This window comes from Phoca vitulina, unplaced genomic scaffold (genome assembly GCF_004348235.1).
Source record: "Phoca vitulina isolate PV1807 unplaced genomic scaffold, GSC_HSeal_1.0 scaffold64, whole genome shotgun sequence".
Classification (NCBI taxonomy): domain Eukaryota; kingdom Metazoa; phylum Chordata; class Mammalia; order Carnivora; family Phocidae; genus Phoca; species Phoca vitulina.
In genome coordinates, this window is record NW_022589767.1 from 6,727,841 (window position 1) to 6,748,350 (window position 20,510).

At 34.9% G+C, this 20,510-nt stretch overlaps 1 protein-coding gene and 1 pseudogene across 2 annotated transcripts in view; both read left to right on the forward strand.

The window, feature by feature from the left end:
- PIK3C2G (phosphatidylinositol-4-phosphate 3-kinase catalytic subunit type 2 gamma) overlaps positions 1 to 20,510 on the forward strand; it is a 340,658-nt gene that overhangs the window by 47,877 nt on the left and 272,271 nt on the right. For both annotated transcript variants that reach the window (XM_032391756.1, XM_032391757.1), the window contains exons 8-9: positions 11,793 to 11,915; positions 16,666 to 16,699. In XM_032391756.1, the coding sequence (XP_032247647.1) occupies positions 11,793 to 11,915; positions 16,666 to 16,699 (157 nt within the window). The remainder of the gene's footprint in view (positions 1 to 11,792; positions 11,916 to 16,665; positions 16,700 to 20,510) is intronic.
- On the forward strand, positions 17,802 to 19,897 carry LOC116624071 (annotated as a pseudogene).

The following is a 20,510-nucleotide window of genomic DNA, read 5'->3' on the forward strand; positions in this document are numbered from 1 at the left end:
GCAGCTTTCATTCTATCATGGCAAAATAGACAAGTAAACAGACATGCGTTAATAAAGTGTCATAGCTACTGTGAAAGACCTGTGTGTATATAGGGCACAAAAAAAAGTTATCAATTTTACCTATTTGATCTGAATATTGAAAAATGAGTATGTCAGCTAGGGAAGTGGCACGGTGAAGGAAGGTGGGGAGTGGGGATAACTTTCAGCAAAAAAACACCATGAATAGAAGCAGTTAGGGAAAAGCCTGCTATGATTTGAAAACTGTATGAAATTTGGAATGGCTACAATTAGGGTTCAAGGCCTGTAAAGATACCAGATGAGAGGGGCAAGCAGGGGCTGTTATATAGGATCTTAAGGATACTTTATGGACAATTTAATGATTTTCTAATTTATCAGCTGATGACATGGAGCCATTATGCAAGGCAGTAGAATGACAGATGGGTGATTAGAGGAGCATTTCATTAGCCCAAAGAGATGATGAGGGTATTGACAAAAACTCTACAATAGGGGTGAGTAGGAGGGGACAAATTCATAATAGGTAAAAATATGCAACTTATATGATTTGGTGAAAGACTATGAGTAAAACAAAAGAAGAGAGTATCTAGAATACCTCCACATTCCTGGCTGCTAACTGACTGCATAGAGACATCAGTTCGCTAAAATAGCAAAGAGAAGAGAAGCTAGCTTGACATGGAAAAATGACGGATTTAGTCTAAGACTACTAAGATTTGGTCGCCAACAGGGCATCCAAGTTGTGGTCACCATTAAGCAGATCATTTCTTATAGCTTATTCTTCCAGGGAAGGGTTAATCTTCCAGATAAAACAACCTATGATTATAGAAAATTGTGTAAGACAGTGTTTTTTTTTTCAAGATTTATTTATTTATTTGAGAGAGAGAGAGAATGGGGGGAGGGGCAGAAAGAGAAAGGAGAGAGAAACCCAAGCAGACTCCAAGTTGAGCGCAGAGCCCAGCACAGGGCTCGACCGGAGCCGAAACCAAGAGTCAGACAACCAACCGACTACACCACCAGGTGCCCCAAGACAGGGGTTTTAAAACAAGTGAGGATTTCATTTTCCATTAAATAATTGACTCCTGATATATATATGAAAACATAAAGAACCTAGGTCACTAAAAGATTCTGAAAATAACAAATAATATTTCTTGATGAAGCTACCAAACTCATGTGAATTCCACATAAATATTCAAAGACACAGTGATAACAAACATACAACTCATATACCCTTCCAAAGTGTAATCTTCTCATTCTAATTCCATTTTTCTTTCTTGAGCCTGGCTTAAATCTGGAAGTTCAAAATGCGAAATGTGAAAAAAACTCACAGATTGGTTTAAGTCTCATAAAAGTGTCATAATTAGGACTTCTTTCAGCTTGATTCTTCACATTTCTGATAGTCATTCTTTCTAATGTAGAATTTGAAATTTACCAGGCACCCAAGGCAAATGAAGACTTCATTCCTAGATCATTTATGTCTCTTGACTATATGGAAATATATTTTTGAGGTTATGGTAAATTATTTATGAATGAATTGTAATTACCTAAATGTCTTGGTACTGCTCATGTATCAAAAATGCCTTTTTATACACACACATACACACACACAAAAATTGTTGATAATTTGTAAAGTTCTTAATTTCCAAGAGGTTTGATCATCTTACTCATACATAAAGCCTCCAATATTTCCACTTTAAAAGAATCCATTGATTCTTGTAAATTTTTCCAGTATGAATTAAAAGTTGGCAAAACATCAAATAACTACTATCTTTACATTAACACTGGCAAATAGTTATCATCACCCACATCTGAATTATTTTATAAATAGGCCACAGAGTCTGCGATTTTCCAGATGAACTCTTCCAAAACAATGAGCTTTTTAAATGTGATTCTTCCTATGAAGTATCACTGGTAAATATCTGAGAAGTGAGGACAGACTGTGATATGATCAATTCACAATTTTGTGCTTCCTATTTATTTGAAAATTGCATTTAGTAGCATTTCATCAATGTTGAAAGCAGTACTAATTTGAAAAACATTTTTTTTAATATTTCCCAAACTTGGATTATTAAACATATTTTTTTAAAAAATAGCAAACATGCAGGCTGAATAAATATGACATGAATATTATTGAGTAATATGGATAATTTAAGTTTTCAAATATTTTATTTCCCCAGCCATTGTCATTTAACATATTTTAGACGACTTATTTCAGATTGGGCATTCTGATTATTATGTTTGCTAAATAGATAGTTTTGTAAGTAGTTTACATAGAACTTTTCCTTTGAACATTTTCTTCCTCTCACCTATTCCACTAATACCCAGAAAGGTAAGGAATATTTTCTATATTCATCCTATATTCTACATTCATCTCTAATATTTCAGAGAAATTAAAAATAGAAGAAAGAGAAAGAATTTTCCCCCTAAGATATTACTCAGTGCTTACTTAATGCAAATTAGTGAACTATTTACTCACTGGAATCAAGAGAAATGGAAATCAGAACCATACTCTGAAGTTGCTGATGATCTAGTTGGAAAGACAGCATATTCACACATATAATATACATACAGAGCAAAGCAGTGTAAAACAAGATTTCAATCTATGTGCAAGAATCAACTTCTAATTCAAAGTGCTTAAGCACTGTCTCTAAAATTTTTATTACAATGCCAAATAGCCCCTTAGAGAAGGTTAGCAATCCTACCACTGATGATAAACTTATACTAGAATCTAGTAACTGGTGAACTAACTGTAAACTAGATGGAAATCGATTGAGAAAAATCTACTCATGCTTCAAAACATGGTTTGGCTTCATGAAATATCTTCTTGGTCTACAAAAAGCTACAAACCTCCAAACACTTTACCATCTAGCTCATGACTCAGAGAGTGTACCAACTAGATAACAAGAATGACATCTCTATTATTCAGGTGTAAGTAACTCAATGAGTAAGGAAGAACAATAATTATCTCACAGTTTCCTCTCCCTGAGTGCAAAATCCAACTGTATTCAGCCTCTAGACAGAGTCTAAAAATTCCATATACAAGTAGAAATAAAGGGGGCACAAAGGGATCTTATATATTTAGCTGTATTAGAACTGAAGCTCTTTTAGTAACAGGTAGATCTATTATTGGATTTTTAGAAGTTCAATTCAAACATAATTTAAACAGAGTGGCAGTAAAGACAGAATTTAGGAGCAGAGATTCCAAAGTCAGATATCTGTATGACAGCCCTCCATCACTATGGAAGTTTTTATTCAACTTTCCTAGAGTTCATATTATTCATCACTAGAGTGAATATAATAAAATATAATGATATTTTTAAAAATTAATAAAAAGTGGATGTGATGTGTTTAATATAACATAGTAGTTTGAAGATAAAAAGTGTTCAAGTAAAAACAAGTACAAGTATTATTTTATTGCTATGAGAGTTACTATTTTTAACACTATTACTAAAGTAGAGGACTGTACAGGATCCAGAAGAAAAATGTCACAAAACCGATTTGCATTCACAATAGAATATAAGAAGAGGTAGAAAAGGACCAAAAAAATCATAAGAAGAAAATAGAATAAAATGAATAGGTAACAAGGACCCAGTTAAAGGTTACAAAAGAAGAAGTCAAGGAGATGAAGGAGATAAAGTCAGGTCACAAGGAAAATAAAACACAACTGCAGATTTGGAACCTGCCTTAGCAGAAATAAAGGGCATACTGAAACTACTAAAAGTCAAACCTATTATGTATAGAACACTCTCAGACTTAAAGAATGAAAAAAAAAAGAAAAAGTGAAACTAGATTTTCAATAAGGAAGATAATCACTAGCCAACATAATTTGTATTCCAAGTGAAATGGAAAGCACTGAAGGGTTCCGTCAAAGGAATAACATGATCTGACATTTTATTTGGGATTTGTGCAGTGAATTATATAATACATGAAAAACATATAATAATATATATACAAATTAAAGAATAATATCAGAACAGGCATTCTTATTAAACAATAAGTTTAGCAACAAAATATTGCCAGTATCATAGGATCTGCCCATGTGCCATGAACGTTGGGGTCCCTTCTTTTCACTACATCTGTATCTACATAAGAGGTAATCTTTGGAGAAAAGTGTTCTGTAGCTTTTCTTTTCACCACTTCATCTTTTCCCATTTCACTATCAAAGGATATCTATGCATTCATTAGCAATATAAAGTTTAGGTTTCCTTTTTAATATCTACCTAAATGGAATCAAGCTATATATAGTTTTTGAGCCATGTATCTTTCACTCATTGTTTTCAGATTTATCCGCCTTGTTCCATGTGGTTTTGATTTGTTTCCATTGTTATATGGTACTCAATTAGATCAAAGAACCTCTATGTATTTATCTATTCTACTGTTGATGTATACTTGAGCTAATATCAAGAATTTTTCTAGGGTATATACCTAGGGTCATAGACCCTTTTCTAATAGGGTCACATGTATTTCATAACAGATGAGAGTTCCCATTGCCCCATTTTCTCACCAACATGTGGTACAGTCCAACCTTTTAAATTTTTGCCTAAAGAGGTGTATGTTTTGATCATATTTCAGTTTTAATTTTCATTTTCCTGAATATGAAAATTCATTATTCTTTACTTTTTAAAATAAAACATCAAACTGTCAATCTTTTTATTTCTGAAATATTATTTATTTTTTTAATTATTATGTTCAATTAGCCAGCATATAGTACATCATTAGTTTTTGATGTAGTGTTCAATGATTCATTATTTGTGTATAACACCCAGTGCTCATCCCAACACATGCCCTCCTTTATACCTATCACCTAGTTACCCCACCCCCTCCCTTCTGTAACCCTCAGTTTATTTCCCAGAATCCAGAGTCTCCCATGGTTTGTCTCCCTCTCTGATTTCTTCCCATTCAATATTCCCTCCCCTTCCCCATGGTCCTCTGCGCTATTCCTTATGTTCCACATATGAATAAAACCATATGATAATTGTCTTTATCTGCTTGCTTTTTTCACTTAACATAATCCTCTCCAGTTCCATCCATGTCAATGCAAATGGTAGGTATTCATCCTTTCATTGATGGCTGAGTAATACTCCATTGTATATATGAACCACATCTTTATCCATTCATCTGTTGAAGGATGTCTCGGCTCCTTCCACAGTTTGGTAATTGTGGACATTGCTGCTATGAACGTTGGGGTCCCTTCTTTTCACTACATCTGTATCTTTGGGGTAATTATCTAGTAGTGCAATTGCTGGGTCGTAGGGTAACTCTATTTTTAATGTCTTGAAGAACCTCCACACTGTTTTCCAGAGTGGCTATACAAGCTTGCATTCCCACCAACAGTGTAAGAGGGTTCCCCTTTCTCCACTTCCTCACCAACATTTGCTGTTTCCTGTCTTGTTAATTTTTGCCATTCTAACTGGTGTATCTCATTGTGGTTTTGATTTGTATTTCCCTGATGTCTAGTGATGTTGAGCCTTTTTTCATGTGTCTGTTAGCCATTTGTATGTCTTCCTTGGAGAAGGGTCTGTTCATGTCTTCTGCCCATTTCTTGACTGGATTATTTGTTTTTTGGGTGTTGAGTTTGATAAACTGTCCTTTTTTATGATATATATATATATAGTCAGACTTCTCATCCATTTTCTACATTACCTTATCTTTTTCAAATAGATTCATGGGAACTACTTATATATTTACTCATCATTTGATTATGTGTATTGTAAATATTTCCTTTTAGCTGGTGGCTTGTCTTTCCACCTTCGTTATGGTTTGTATTTATTAAATTAACTATCCAGAAGTTTAACTGACATAAAATAAAACACACTCATGTTAACCATATAGTTTGACTAGTTTTGAAAATGTATATGCCTATGTAACCACCACAGAAATCAAGATATAAAATATTTCCATCACACCCAAAAGTGCCCAACTGCTTTTTTGCAGGTAATATCTTCCATCCTAGACACCATGCAACCCAAGATATATGGATTTTCTTTGCCTTTAACTCCAATAGAATTTTACTATTAAGTGATAAGAACAGGACTCTTGGTTTTTGTTAATCTTAAGGAGAATGTTACAGTCCTTTACCAACTGAGTAAGAAGTTATTTGGAGTTTATGTAGTTTTGGCATGAAGTTAGTCGCCCTTTACTAGGTTGAAGAAGTTTCCTTCTATTCCTCATTCGCTAGGAGTTTATATTGTAGATGGGTGATAAATTTTGTCAAATGCCTTTTCTGTATCAATACGGATAGGCATATGGTTTTTCTCATTATTCCTTTCAAATTTTAAAAATATTTTTGCATTACTGGGATTAACCATACTTGTGAAAATTTAAAACCTTTTTATCTGGCTTCAATTGGTTAATATTTTGTTAAGGGTATTTGCATTTATATCAATGAGATACATCAGTCTGTATTTTTATTTTGTTGTAATGTTGTAGTTTGATTTTGATGTTGGAGTAGTACAGGACTTATAAGTTGAGAGATATTCCCTTTCCGTATATTCTGAAAGAATTTGAGATTTGATTTGATTTGTTCCTTAAATGTTTGATAAAATTTACCAATGAAATCATCTTTTCTGAGTTTTCCTTGTGGCAAGGATTTTAGTTATAAATTCAATTTCTTTAATTCATATAAAACTACTCAAATTTTAAAGCCATCAACTTCCCTCTAAAGTTTAGTGGCATCCCACAAATTTTGATATGCTGGCCATTATTTCTTTAAATATCTCTTAACCCCATTCTTATGTCTCTAGAACTACAACTGCATATGTGACTTTGACAGCTCTTAGATGTCATGTGTTAGTTTTTCTCCCCACTGTTTTCTTCCCTTCATGTTTCAATTAGGATAATTTCTCTTGACATATCTTCAATTTCACTGATAATTTCCCTAGCTATGTTCAATCTGCTGATGAGCCCACTGAAGGAATTCAGCTGTAATATCACATATATTTTTATATTTCTGTCATTTAAATTTGCTTTTGCATCTCTGTGTTGAAGTTCCCCATCTGATCATGCATGTTGTCCATATTTTCTCCTAGATCCTGTAACATGTTAATTATAGTTATTTTAAAGTCCTTATCTGATTATTCCAACATCTAGGTCATATATAGATTTGTCAATTGTTTCATCTACTGACAATGGGTTATTGTATCTTGCTTTTTTATACAAATTGTAATTTTTGATTGAGTGCTAAACATCGCATGGAGAATAGTAGAGAATGAGGTAAATTTAATTCACACCTGCAAATGGGCAATGTTCTTCTTCAGTTATGGTACTACTATGCATGGTTGATATAATCCAGTCAAGATTTGTGCTTTATTTGTGTTTTGTTATTATCATTATCGTAGGGCACTTCACACTTCAAATTCCTTCAAATAGTGGTTAGCCACTATTACCTGTACTTAGAGTGGGGCTTGGGCTGCCAGAATTTTTTCCTCAGTATTCCTGCTTCACTTTCAGCTTTCAACAGCCCCTGCTCGCCTATGCCACAGAGATAGTCCCTATCAATACTCTTGTCTCTCCCCCGGCACTACTCTGCTCTTTGTTTATTATTCAAAATAGACTCATCCTCTGTAGTAAGGTAAAGGGAGGTCTGTGTTGTAATGATCAGTCACAGCCATAGGCAGACTGTGTTCTACTGTCTCGAGATTGGAACTTTCTGAGAATCCCTGCCCCTCCACGTGGCAGCCAAACTGTGCCTTATATCTGTAGTTAATCTTATACAGAAGATGATTTTCTGCCCCTTCTGACACTGGTAGCTGGCCTCTGATTGGTATCCATGTAGGATCCCGACTCAAGACAGAGTATCCTTCCCCTTCCCCATGGGCCAAAGGTTTTTGCTTTGACTTTCCCCTCACTGGCAAAGGATCTTCAGCTATGTCTACCTCTCACCCACAGGGAGACTGCTTTGCTTTCTCTCCCTTTCCCCACAAAGTAAGATTTTTTGCCTGGGATCAGGGTGACAGAGAGTGTTCTGCCCTTTTAATGTTTTAATTTTCCTAGTACCATCAACCAGCAGCATAAGACTTTTGCTTCTTGTTAGAGAAGGCTCCACAGAAATGGGCAGGCCTTTGTGCCTGTCTCGCAGAAACAACTGATCATCTGTTACATACTGGACCACTAAATGGACCTTCATTTTCCTGAACAATATTTTCCCCTAAACAGCTGGTAAGCATCCATGGAAAAGAGCTTAAATAATGATTGTAAACTCTCCTTATGTTATAAACTCCCAGATATTCCAAACTGACATGCTAGTTCATACCTGGCCCTTTAAGAATTTGTTATAATTTTAGTTAATTTATTCTTACCCTCTTGTATAGTGGTCACCTCTTTCTCCTGTGCTCTGCTAAAGGTCAAAGACTTTGTATGCCCCATCTCTCCTTGGAGGGGCCTATCATTCTTTGGAATCCAGTATATTTGGTCACTTGTGACCTCAAATCTCTAATGAGGTCAGGAAAAATTATGATTTTTGTACATTATCTGCCTTTTTTCATTGCAACGGTGTGACCAAATATCTATATTTTAAGCTGAAATGGAACTCCAAAGACTAATTTTTAAAAGATTTTATTTTTAAGTAATCTCTACACCCAACATAGGTCTCAAGCCCACAACTCTGAGATCAAGAGTCACATGCTTTCTGACTGAGCCAGCCAGGCACCCCTCCAAAGACTATTTTTAATCTTTAAGGAACAAACAATTTATAATAGCAATAACTAGTTCATCTGGAACAAAAATAATTCTAACTTCTCAATTTGTCTCCAAACTCATTAATTGAATTTGGCAATTTTCAGTGTGTAAATATAAACAGAAATTCACTAAGGTTTATATAAAACTTGGAAAATGGCAAGCTCTTACATGGCTGTTCCTTTGGTCTCCATCACAGCTAAATAACAGTGGGGAGGAAAGGATATGTTGTTTTGTTTTGTCTTCCAGAAAGATGCAGAGGAGAAAAGTTGTCACCAATCTTCTCCAGTGTTCAAAATACTTTTAGGATATGCTTAATATCTAAAGTATTAAAATGCTGCTCCTCAGAGTCCATGATACATCAAATATTTCCTAAAATAGGCTTGGAATATACCACATAAAATAACAAAAGTGCATTATTGTCAGTTTTCACTAACCCAAAGAGTCACAGAGATAGAAAGAATTTAGAGGTAGTCCAGTTCAAATCCTATGTAATGCAAAAATCTCTCGACATTCCTGACTGTTTGCATACCTGTAATGTGGAGGAACCCCCTACTGACAGGACAGTCTCTCAAATTTTGAACAAATAATTTTTACAAAGATTTTCCTCATACTGAGTCAAAATGAGTGTCTCTAAGTTTCCAACCATTTGTTCTAATTTATCATTCTAGAGCTACTTACAGTACATCTAATCACCTTTTCACTTAAACAGCCTTCAAATACTTGGAAATAGTTATCATGTTTCCTTTTTCTTCTTTTTCTTCCAAGCTAAAGTTTCCTAGTACCATCAACTACCTTTAGTTTATGTCCATTAAACTATAGTCTTCTGGCTCAGGTCTCAGCACTGTGTGCTCCATCTGTGACCCAAACTCCCTTCTCCATCACGTAATATTAGATGTTCTGAAATGTTACATGCTCAACGTTCAATTCTTCTTTCCTCCATAGTCTCTTTTTAGACAGTCATATCTAAATTCTTGGCCAGGTGTCACCTCTATGAAAGTTATGGTCAAATTTAGTTTTAATATCACTTGAAATCAGATGCTAATGCATGATTTCATATCTGTAGAATCTCTCATATGGTGGATCAGCCATAATAGGATTTGTAAATTTTAGGCTGATTATTCCCCTTCTATGAGGGTTTGTGTGTGTGTGTGTGTGCACGCGCACACCCACGTGCACACATATACCCATGTGTGTTTATATTAGAGGAAACTCCAGGGTTTTGGAATTTAGAGAAGTGTTTCCATAGAGCAGTTTTGCATTTGTTTCTGCCTGGGTCCAAAACTGTCACTATATTCTGGAACAATTTTTTGGCATAAATTCCTGCCATAGTATAAATCCATACTTCCCAGCTACACATACAGTTTTTCAGGTGGTCATTTTCCTCACCCAAAGCTCCTAGGTAAAGAGAGCCTTTCTCAAAAGCTCTCTTGGTCAGTAAGCATAGTTTTTCTCCCACCTTTTGCAGGTGACAGTCTATCCAGTGTCAGGGGTTTATTCAGAGATTTCAGCTCCAGATCTGCTCCTTTCCCTTCTTCCCCCTACTGGTTTAGACTAAAATCTCAGCACTTGTCCCATCTTGAGCAGTAAACACCACTCTCTAAGCCTGAAGGCCTAAATCTAATCTGATGTTTCCCTCAGGCCATTGTAGCATCAATGCTGAAGACACTGCTCTGGCTTTAAGTTCCCTCTTTAAATTTCTGTCACCCAGAAATTTATCCTTTGTTTTGAGCTAAGCTATACATTTACACTTTTTTCTTACAGTTCATCGAGTGTTTATATGAGCATGTGTTCTGTGTGTGTGTGTTTTCTCAATCCAACAGTTGGCAGAGCTAGAATCTCATTGCATTTCCCAATATCTGGAGGTCGTGTCTGCTTGGTTGTTGCTGTGGAAGGTCAAGCTTTGCATATCAAAAATCACATGCATCATAATCTCATCAAAAATCTTCCCAACATTTGTTGCCTTAATTAATGGCACCCTATCTTCTTGGTTTCCCAAGCATAAAACTTTAGAATCATTTAAATCCAAACTTTCTGTTGGCCCACACATCCAACTAATCATCAAGTTAATTCTACTACTAGAATAATTCACGTAGCATATTCTAGCAATCTCAGTGATTCAGGAATGTAATGAATATAATATTTATCTTTCAGAATTTGAGGAAGATTAAATGAGATAAATAGATCAGATATGAAGCACTTCAAGACTAGAGTTAAGAGATGGAGTAAATTAGCTACTCACTGACCCAAGTCAACTCAGCATTTGCATTTTAATTAGTAATATTTTAAGGATTTCCTCAAATTCACATCACACATCTACTTCAAATGTATGAATGAAAACTAAACATAGCACTAATACATGCCCTTCTTATAGCTTTTATTACCTTTCAGTTTTTATTTTATTGGTTATATGGAGATGTACAGTGTCTGATTTCTCATATAAACTGAAAAATTTGTGTGAATGAGTAAAAATAAAAAATGAATTAATTAGCTAAAATTTAACCCTTATTCTCTGCCAGACACTTTTTCATATTTCATCTTATTTAATCATTATAGCAACCCTATAATTAATTATTATTTTTCCAATTTTACAGAAGAGAAAACTTAGATCCACAGAAGTTAATTAGATAATAGTCGCAGGTACAAATGGAACAGAACCAGGATTTTAACACAGATAACCTTACTGGAGAGCTGAAAACAAAGTCTACTATACTGTTTGGAACAAGTATATTAATAGTATATCAATAGTTAGGTTGCTCTTCTTTAGGAAAGTCTAATTTGTCAAGTCCAGTTTCAAATGTGGTACCCAGAACTAAACTCCTGTTCAGATTATACACATGGAAAATGTGGTGGGGATATTAACTTCCTATTTATGGAGAGTATATGGCTTTCAATTTAATTAAAAATGAAGTAGATCTGCTGTCAGGCATGTCACAATGTTGACTCATATTGAGTTCACACGCAAATAAAACAACTGGCTTTTTCTATATGAATTACTCATAAATTTTTCTTCTCCATGTTATAATTGAGTAGTTGTGTTTTTTTAATATGGAAAAGATTTAAGATGTATTCCAAATAAATTGCATCTTCTTATTTTTCATCCATAGCAAAATGTAGATAATATTATTGAAGAAGTAAAAAATATATGCAGTGTTCTGGGGTGTGTGGAGACCAAACAAATTACAGATGCTGTAAATGAACTACGTCTAATTCTTCAGAGAAAAACAGAGGTAAATATACTCATTTATTAGACAGTAATTATTTTAAACCTGAGTTCAATAATTAATTAAGAAAAGTGAAAGAATTTTGAGTAAGTACTGTGTGTTTGTGTGTGTGTGTCTGTGTATGTGTTTGCACACATATATTTCAATCATTTGGGGCTAACGGAAACTTGATTCTATTACACCAAAAGGATTTAATTAAATTAAAAGGAAATTTCTTACACCTTTGAAGTTTGTAACTGCAATATATCTTCCAAGTGAGACTGAAATCAATCCTACCATTCTACCTAGAGGAATATGTTTATATAATAACATTCACAGGCAAGTGTTTATATAGACTATTTATGGTTCTCATGTGCACCAGTATATGCAGGGGCAAGTATCCATGCTTACATGGACAAGCACATATACAGGAAAGAAAAGACCAGTTTTTGTGCTATCTTTTGCTGAATTTGCAGTGCACACTGCTTATATGATCCCAAAGCATGCAATAATATCCTGTTTTCTTCAGTTTAAAATATAACTATTAGGTGATTTTTTTTTTAAATATCAGAAATCTGATGTCGAATTACATGTGTGATTATTGTCCAAGAAAAAGATTAGTAAATTTGGTCACAATAAATCCTTTCAATCTTGTTATTAGTTTAGCAAATGATGAAGCAGAAAGATATGATGATGATAATAATAACTAATACTTGATAGTGCATTGCAATAATAAAATAGTTTCACTTATTTATTATTTCATTTTTATTTTATTTCAATTCGTCCTCATATCAATGCCATGAAGTTGGTATTTTAATGTTAATTTTATTATTAAAATCTGATGCTTAGAACGCTTATGTACAGAGGATTAATAAGTGGCAAAACAGAGATTTGAACCCAGGCCTCTTCCTCAATATATGTGAAACTTCATAGCAGAGAGTGATTACATGCATTCCTTATCTGCATGGAAAGGAACAGCACAGACTACCTTGAATATGCCAGGCTTCTTCTGTAAAATTGGAACAATAATAATTATAGGGTTGCTATAATGATTAAATAAGATAAAATATGAAAAAGTGACTGACAGCCTCTTCCTCAATATATATGAAACTTCATAACAGAGAGTGATTACATGCATTCCTTATCTGCATGGAAAGGAACAGCACAGGCTACCTTGAATATGCCAGGCTTGAAATTTCAAAAAGATTGATTTTGAAAGTGGACAATTATATTAGTATATATAAATCATCATCATTGTTTCAAATAGATGACTATGAAAAAAATCAGTAATTTCTTAATGTATTTTATAAGTCTTATTTTAACTAGAACTTGTTTTTGTAATTAGAGAGTAATAATAAATATAGAAATTTAAATACCTTGTTCGCATTACATAGTGACAGTGATGACTCAGGAGCAGTGGAATCATCCTACCAAAAGATTTTCCAGATAAACATCCATTAAAAGCTAAAATCCCAAAGCAAAGAAGAAATCAAAATTTAAAAAATATAATCAATAAATACCAAAATTTGATGTCTGAAATTAATAACTATTTATTTTATTACATTTTTCTTAAAGGGAAAATATCTACTCTTATACCTTCCAATTACAGAAGAAAATGAAATAACTATGTAGTCTCCAAAGCTGTTTTTATATGTACATTTTAATATTCATGGTCTTCTTAAATGATAACAAGGTAAAAAATTTGAAGTGATCACATTTAATCTGGTCATATTTTTTACTCTGTGTCAGAGTGGTAAAATTATACATAGTCTTGAAAAGCCTATCATCAGTATGATGTGAAAATAAGTATTTTGATGAACTCAAAAACTTAAGAATTATATGATGCTAAGAAGAGATTTTCTTTGCATATAACCCAGTTATACACAAACAATGAATCATGGAACACTACATCAAAAACTAATGATGTAATGTATGGCGATTAACATAATAAAATAAAATTTAAAAAAAAAAGAATTTATATTAATATATTGAAAAAAAAAGAAGAGCTTTCCAATAGCTAAAGTTAAGTCAGGATAACAAGATAGGGAGAGTTAACTTTCAACAAGCACTAGTTTCTCTTAGATGATCACATTTGGGAGACATTATAAGCACCTAGAGCTGATGATAAAATACAAAGAGTTTAGGGTCATGCAAATATGACTTGAACTCAATATCTACCAGTTTTTAGCTGAACATCCTTGGGAAAATTAACTCACATCTCTGAGTTTCAGCTTTCCTCACTGCATGTATGCATGCATAAAAAACTAACTAAATAAATAAATAATAACAGAATTTGCAGGGTTTCTATGAGCATTACAAATAATGTTAATAAAGGTCCAGATGATAGTGTTTCTTGCATGAGTCATTATTATAACTGGAGGTAGTGGGGATGGTGCTGGTGGTAGTTTTGGAGACTCCTTCCCATGTAGCCAACATGAAGGTTTTAATTTGCACAAGCACCACTTAGGTTCTCATTTTCTCACAACCATTGATTATAGCCAGCCTCATGACAGATGTGAGCCTTTGCCAGAGGAGGAGACCACATGCATGAATGTGGGCACATGTCTTTCCATCTGTTAAGACCACTTGGTTGTGCTTCAATTTTTATGTCCGGCTTTCAGTGAATCAGTACAAACAAAAAACTGATCAAAGAACGAGGAAAATCTAATTTTAGGATAAAACAGTTCTAATGCTATTAAAATATTACTAGATACAAAAAGCTTTATCTTTAAAACACTCATTTTCTGAAACTCCCTAAAAGAACAAAAATAACAATTTTCTTAGAAATATCAAAACTTCAATATAGCTGAAGCCAAAAGAATCCTTCAAAGAAAAACTGAGTATTTCCTAGGAAAGCTATGAACAATTATAATTCTCAAAAAAAGCTCATATTCACATTTCACATTTCTTACCTACTTATGAGCACTAAATTATATGTGATTATTGACACATAAAAATAGAGTTAACAATCACGAGTTTTATTTCATATATGTCAATGGCAAAAAATAGTTTAATACCCCTTAATAAGCAGATTCTTATTTTGAATACACTTTAAAAGTTCACTTATTCTGACCTTCATTCAAACTTTTTGTTCATCTCTTTCTCTAACCTAACCATGAGCCCACCTATATAAGAATGTTGGTACAAATAGTAAGCACATTTTTCAGAATTCATGTAGTAACCAACTGCAGTTAACAATGCCAAAGTATCTACAGTGTGTCTACCCACCATGAACCTAAGATTAAAGAAATACTGAGAAAAATTAATCTTCTGCCAACAAACTCAAATTTGAGAAGCTTTCCTTTCCCTTGGCTGCATTTTTTGGTCAACTTGCAAGAGACTATTTCCTGCCATACAGAGAAGTAATTAGGTATTTATTAAATGTAAGTTTTAGCAAGATGATGAATTATATCACAAATACAGTTATACTCTCACTCATGCTCTCACTCAGCATTGGAAACAATTTTCCATCCTTCAAAATTATATTCCAGAATCTCACATAATATATTTCCATTACATGTTCGTACAATAAATGAAACACAAAGTGAAAAATATGGTCTTACACATTGTGCTGTAGGTGGATGTCATGGTGATTTTAAAATACAAGTTTATATTTCTGAATAAATTGAATTCTAGTGAAGTCAGGCTAACATATTTAATAGTCTCACCCACATGGATGGGGTGAAGATCTTATGTGTAGTTACTAAGCCTAGTGGTTGAAACTATGCTCCAGTGAAATATTATACCTAAGAGAAATGCTTCTGAAAAGGTTCATGTGAACAATGCTTTTAAGTGAAAAGCTGTATATAAATTTAATTACATTTTAAACATGATACAAGTGTTTTCTCTCTAAAGGAATATTGTAGCAAGTTCTTTGTTACAAGAAAACAATTATTCCTCAGTTTGTTTGAGAAACTGAGCTTTCATTAATTAAAAGCAAACTTGTCCAAGCAAAATTTTTTAAAAATTAGCATTAATTTAAATGGATCATATTAGGAAATGTTTTTGCTTTTGTACTGAAACCTTATTTTTAGTGAATCTGTGAATCACCTTATATAGGTTTTGTGATAATGAATTTATCACCAGCGATTCCTAAACCAATAAAGTAATTTTAGGCCTCTGACAAATATAAATGCAAATAAACAAACAAGCAAATAAATAAATAAAACCATACTAATGGAAGTGAACAAAAATGACAATAAAAAATAAAATTTCAGGTAGTACTTTTTTTAAAAATTTAGGATATGGTCACCAGTGTTTTACTATCAGTTTTTAAAAATCTCCTAAGAATAAATAAAAAATGAAACCGTATCATGAGTCTGTATAATTTTGCCCACGTCCATCCAGCCCTCTTTTCATTGCAGCCCAAACCTTGCAATTGAATAACTGCTAATAATAAGAACTGGACATATTAAACAGAGAATTAAAATGCACTTATTTCAAAACATCATTCACTGCTGTGGAAGGGGAATTGAGGTTAGCCAATATATACAGAACTTTTCTAATAATACTAAATAGGCTTAACTTATTCTAAATTTTTTTCAGTCAAAAAATCTAGACTGTTTACTAAAATATTCAGAAGGCTTTTCTTTCATCTTACAATTTAGCTTCCTTCTGTTTATGAAGCAACACTGATATATGACACCAATAAATATTTCGTGTTTTTACCATGCCAGAGAAATTTTAGTGTTTAGATCTGGATATTACCAGTTTGATTGTTTTGTGAATTTGTTTTCTAAATAACAATCGTATCTTTGCACTTATTTTTCTTTTTCAGAATTTTCATCAAAATTCAGAGACTTCAGCAAAAGGTAAAACATACATGTACCCACATTAAAAAAAAAAGTTATAGAACCCAAAATAATTTATTGTTTTTTCAATTATTCATCCAAATATAAAGGTAACACATACACAGAAATATTTTTTGAAGTGAAAATGCTTTGCTAAAACTCTTTTTACTGATGGAAATGATTATTCTGCAAGTGAATAAAAATCCACTCTCTAAACTTCTAGCCTGACATTTTTAAGAAATGGGAAAAGTCAAGAGATCTATAAAAATGAAAGGAATACTGAAAATATTCTTATAACTATTCCAAGAAACTATAAAATTTTATTTAGCTAATTATATGTTGATGCAAGAAGAGTCAGAAAAGTAGCAGATGTCTTTCTTCAAAGTCACTAATTTCAGATTTAAATTCAAACTCTATTTGAAAGACCAATCTAACATAATATGTAGGAGGATTAGGTTCTGGAATAATTAGTGTTCACAGAGGCTCTGAGCCTATAAAACTGCAAGCCACAGAAGGACTTCTCTTCTACAGAAAATAGTGGATGAGTAATAGTATGATAGAGAGCAAAGAACCCAGCTTTTGGAATCTGGTTAATTTCAACTCTGCCACTTTTTGACTCTGTGAGATCTTAGAGAATTCTTTGATCCTCAGTTTCCCTAATATGTATAGAAGTCATGATAGTATTTAATGTGCAGGATGTGGTCAGAGTTGTTCCTGTTTGCAAAAGCAAATGGTATTTGGCATATCAACACTCTAAGTACCTTCAAGGAAACTGACCCACAGATGTTCAACTCACACTCTAGGTGTAGAGGTCATAGTGAAGTGCAAATGATAACCCCAACCTGCTTTCCAAGCCTTAATCGTTTTTGGGAGAAAGTTATGGACAGAGGGATATCTTCTCAAATCTAATTCCCACCACTCAAAAGAAGACACAATTACATTTGAAGAACTCCACTTCACATCACAGAGGAAAATGGGATGGCAGAGGGCATGGAGAAAAAACAAACAAATTGCTAGTGCAAAAATCCCTGTTCCAGGCATTCATAAAACTCTAGAATATCATAAACGAAAGGAAAAGATAGACACCCCCTAAAAATATCACTAACAGAGTCCAAGTGATAGAATGAGGAGTCAACAAGCTGGAGGTATGCTTATACGGAATTGGACCTCTGAATAAAATGCCCTCATCCCATATTCCTCAGGGGTTGAGATATAAGATCCCACAAAACTATGTATGAATGTTCCCAAAGGTTTATATTCAATGCTAAATCATCACAGATTCTAATTTATTTTAATCAAATACATATTGCCACTGTTTCTCAATTTTATGATACTATAACTCTTTTCTCAGAGTAAAATCAGGTGTGATAAACATTATTACTCCATAGTTCACCACCAAGCCCAGTATCTTGTGTCCCTAGTACATTTCTGAGGATATCTGAAATGTACTCTTCATCCAGAATTCTGATAGTAAAGCATAATGCATAAGCACACATCTCTATATTACCTCAAAAAAGCAAATTATAACCAAGAACTGTATTTCTGCGCAAGAAATCAAGAGTAGTTTTTGAGTAATTATCCAAATAATTAAGATTTCCCAAAATACATGCTGGGGCTTGAATTAATAAGATCTCTGAACCAACTTTATGATTTATTTTAGATGTGTATTCATTTGCACAAGATTGCAGAATTAACAAGAAGTTTGTTACTTCCCTGCTTCAGAGTACCAACAGCACAATGTGGGGACCTGGGAAACATGTTTCTATAAATTTATAATTCCCTGCCTCTGTTGGTCAGGAGAATCTCTGTTGGTTGGCCTCCAGAGTTTGATGAGTCCTATGCTGCTTTACTCTTCTGTTTTATTAATTGGTACTGCTGATTTCCCAGAGAATTTTAATTAGAGCTCTTTCAGGCTGCTTGTCCCCTCAGACTGTTTCAACAAAGGACACCATTTTAAGTAAAAATTTGGCCATCTTATAAATTTTGTACAAATTTATGAATAACTAAGTGAATAATAGCATGTGTTCAACAACAACAACAACAACAACAAATTTAATTATGGACAGACCTACTGAGGGGCAGGATGTGGGAAGAAGTTCCATGCTGAAAATAGCCTGTTTTTTTGAGTAGCCAAATTGTCTGGTATTGGAACACTGCAGACTAATGGAGGAAAAAGCTGGCTCTTTGTATTAATTTTCTTTGCAAAACAACTAGAAACTACAAGCAATTTATGCTTCAGAAACAACTTGATGAGGAAGTGCACGTGTTTGAAAAACAACAGCACTATTGTGTGACTTGACTTGGCGTGCATCAGATCACATCAGATCACATCAAATCACAGTCATTTTTTTAAGAACGAATTTTCTAACGATGTGCTTACTCGTTCTCTCGATGACTCCTCAGCGGCCTGGGGTTTGGTCACAGCGCTCTTCTCTGAGTTGTGGGCGCGCCCCGCTCAGGCGCAGAAGTGCGCCAAGCCGCCGCCACCGTGGGCGGGGCCGTGTGCCACAGGGGTGTCTGAGACCCCATCTGGGACAGATGAGAGCAACGTCCTGGTCAGCGTGTGGAAGCAGAACCTCGAGTCTGGAGAAGAACTGGGGTCCCAGGCTGGAGCACTACAAAGGCAAGGCCATGCAGCCCATCTTCCTCATCAGGTATTCCCAATACCGCATGGATGCCTCCTCGCAAAAGGATTTCACTACCGACTCCCCTAGGTGGCAAACGGGCTGAGCTAACTGGTGTCCGACTTGCAAGCTTGGCGTTGAAGCTTAATAAAATCGAGCATTCCTCCATGACTCACGTAACAGAAACCACTGACATCATCAGCAAACACGTGCCAGGAGTCTGCAAAGTCAGCACACACTTGCTGAGGGAAGGAGCCCCCCTCTAGCCTACGGAGTGGAACCTGCCCAAGTCTCAGTGGAAGCCAGAAACGGAGGGTATTACGAAGGCAGAGCCCGAAGGGAAGTGTCCTCCCAAACTGCATCCACGCAGCAGACGCCAGGCAGCAGAACAGTTCTGAGGCCATGCGGTCTTTCGCAACCTGGTGTGTCTGGCGCCACACTTCCTCCACAGGGCTGGCTCCGCCTCTCCCTCGGCAGCCGCGGCATTACCCACTTGGTGGTCCCGCCCAGTGGCCAGGTAGCGCTCCGGACCCTCGGGGACACAGGGTTCAGGCCTCCTGACAAGATCGCCCGCTCTCCTCCGCCCTGTGCCTAGTTCAGTGGGTGCCACTAAAGAACCGCAGATTCCTTCTCCGTCTTCCCCCCACCACAGGCTAAGCTGCGGTTCCATGTCATTTCTCCAGGACGAAGCGGCGGAAAAGTAGAAATATCTAAAATGTGGCATTTCCGCATGTTTTTCTGGCCCAGGATGGGAAAGGATAGCATTCAGATCAGACCAGCCTGATTTCTTTCTCAGGGTTTTCTGCCTTCGCTTGTCTACCAGAACGAACCTGTAGGATTTAAGGAGCCTGTTTTGGGGATTGGTCGAAGGCTGACAGATGTTGTGTGAGGACGATGGACAGATTCACACCGAGGGGTCTTTGACCATGACCACAGCTAGCTGTGCGAACCCTCCGGAGACTCCTTCAGCCAAGCCCGTCAGGCATGAGGGACTCCGCGGAGGGCACCAGAGCTTCCATTCACAACTTCACTTCATACTGTCTTTTCATTTCCTAAACCCTTTTATCGCTTAAATATTTGTCGAAGATATTCCTGATCTGGCTTAAAAAATAATAATGATTGAGCTTTTATATTTGAGTTTACTCATTTAACTTTTGAAACACTACTCTAGTGGAATATTAAAAACAATCACAAGTGAGCATATTAAA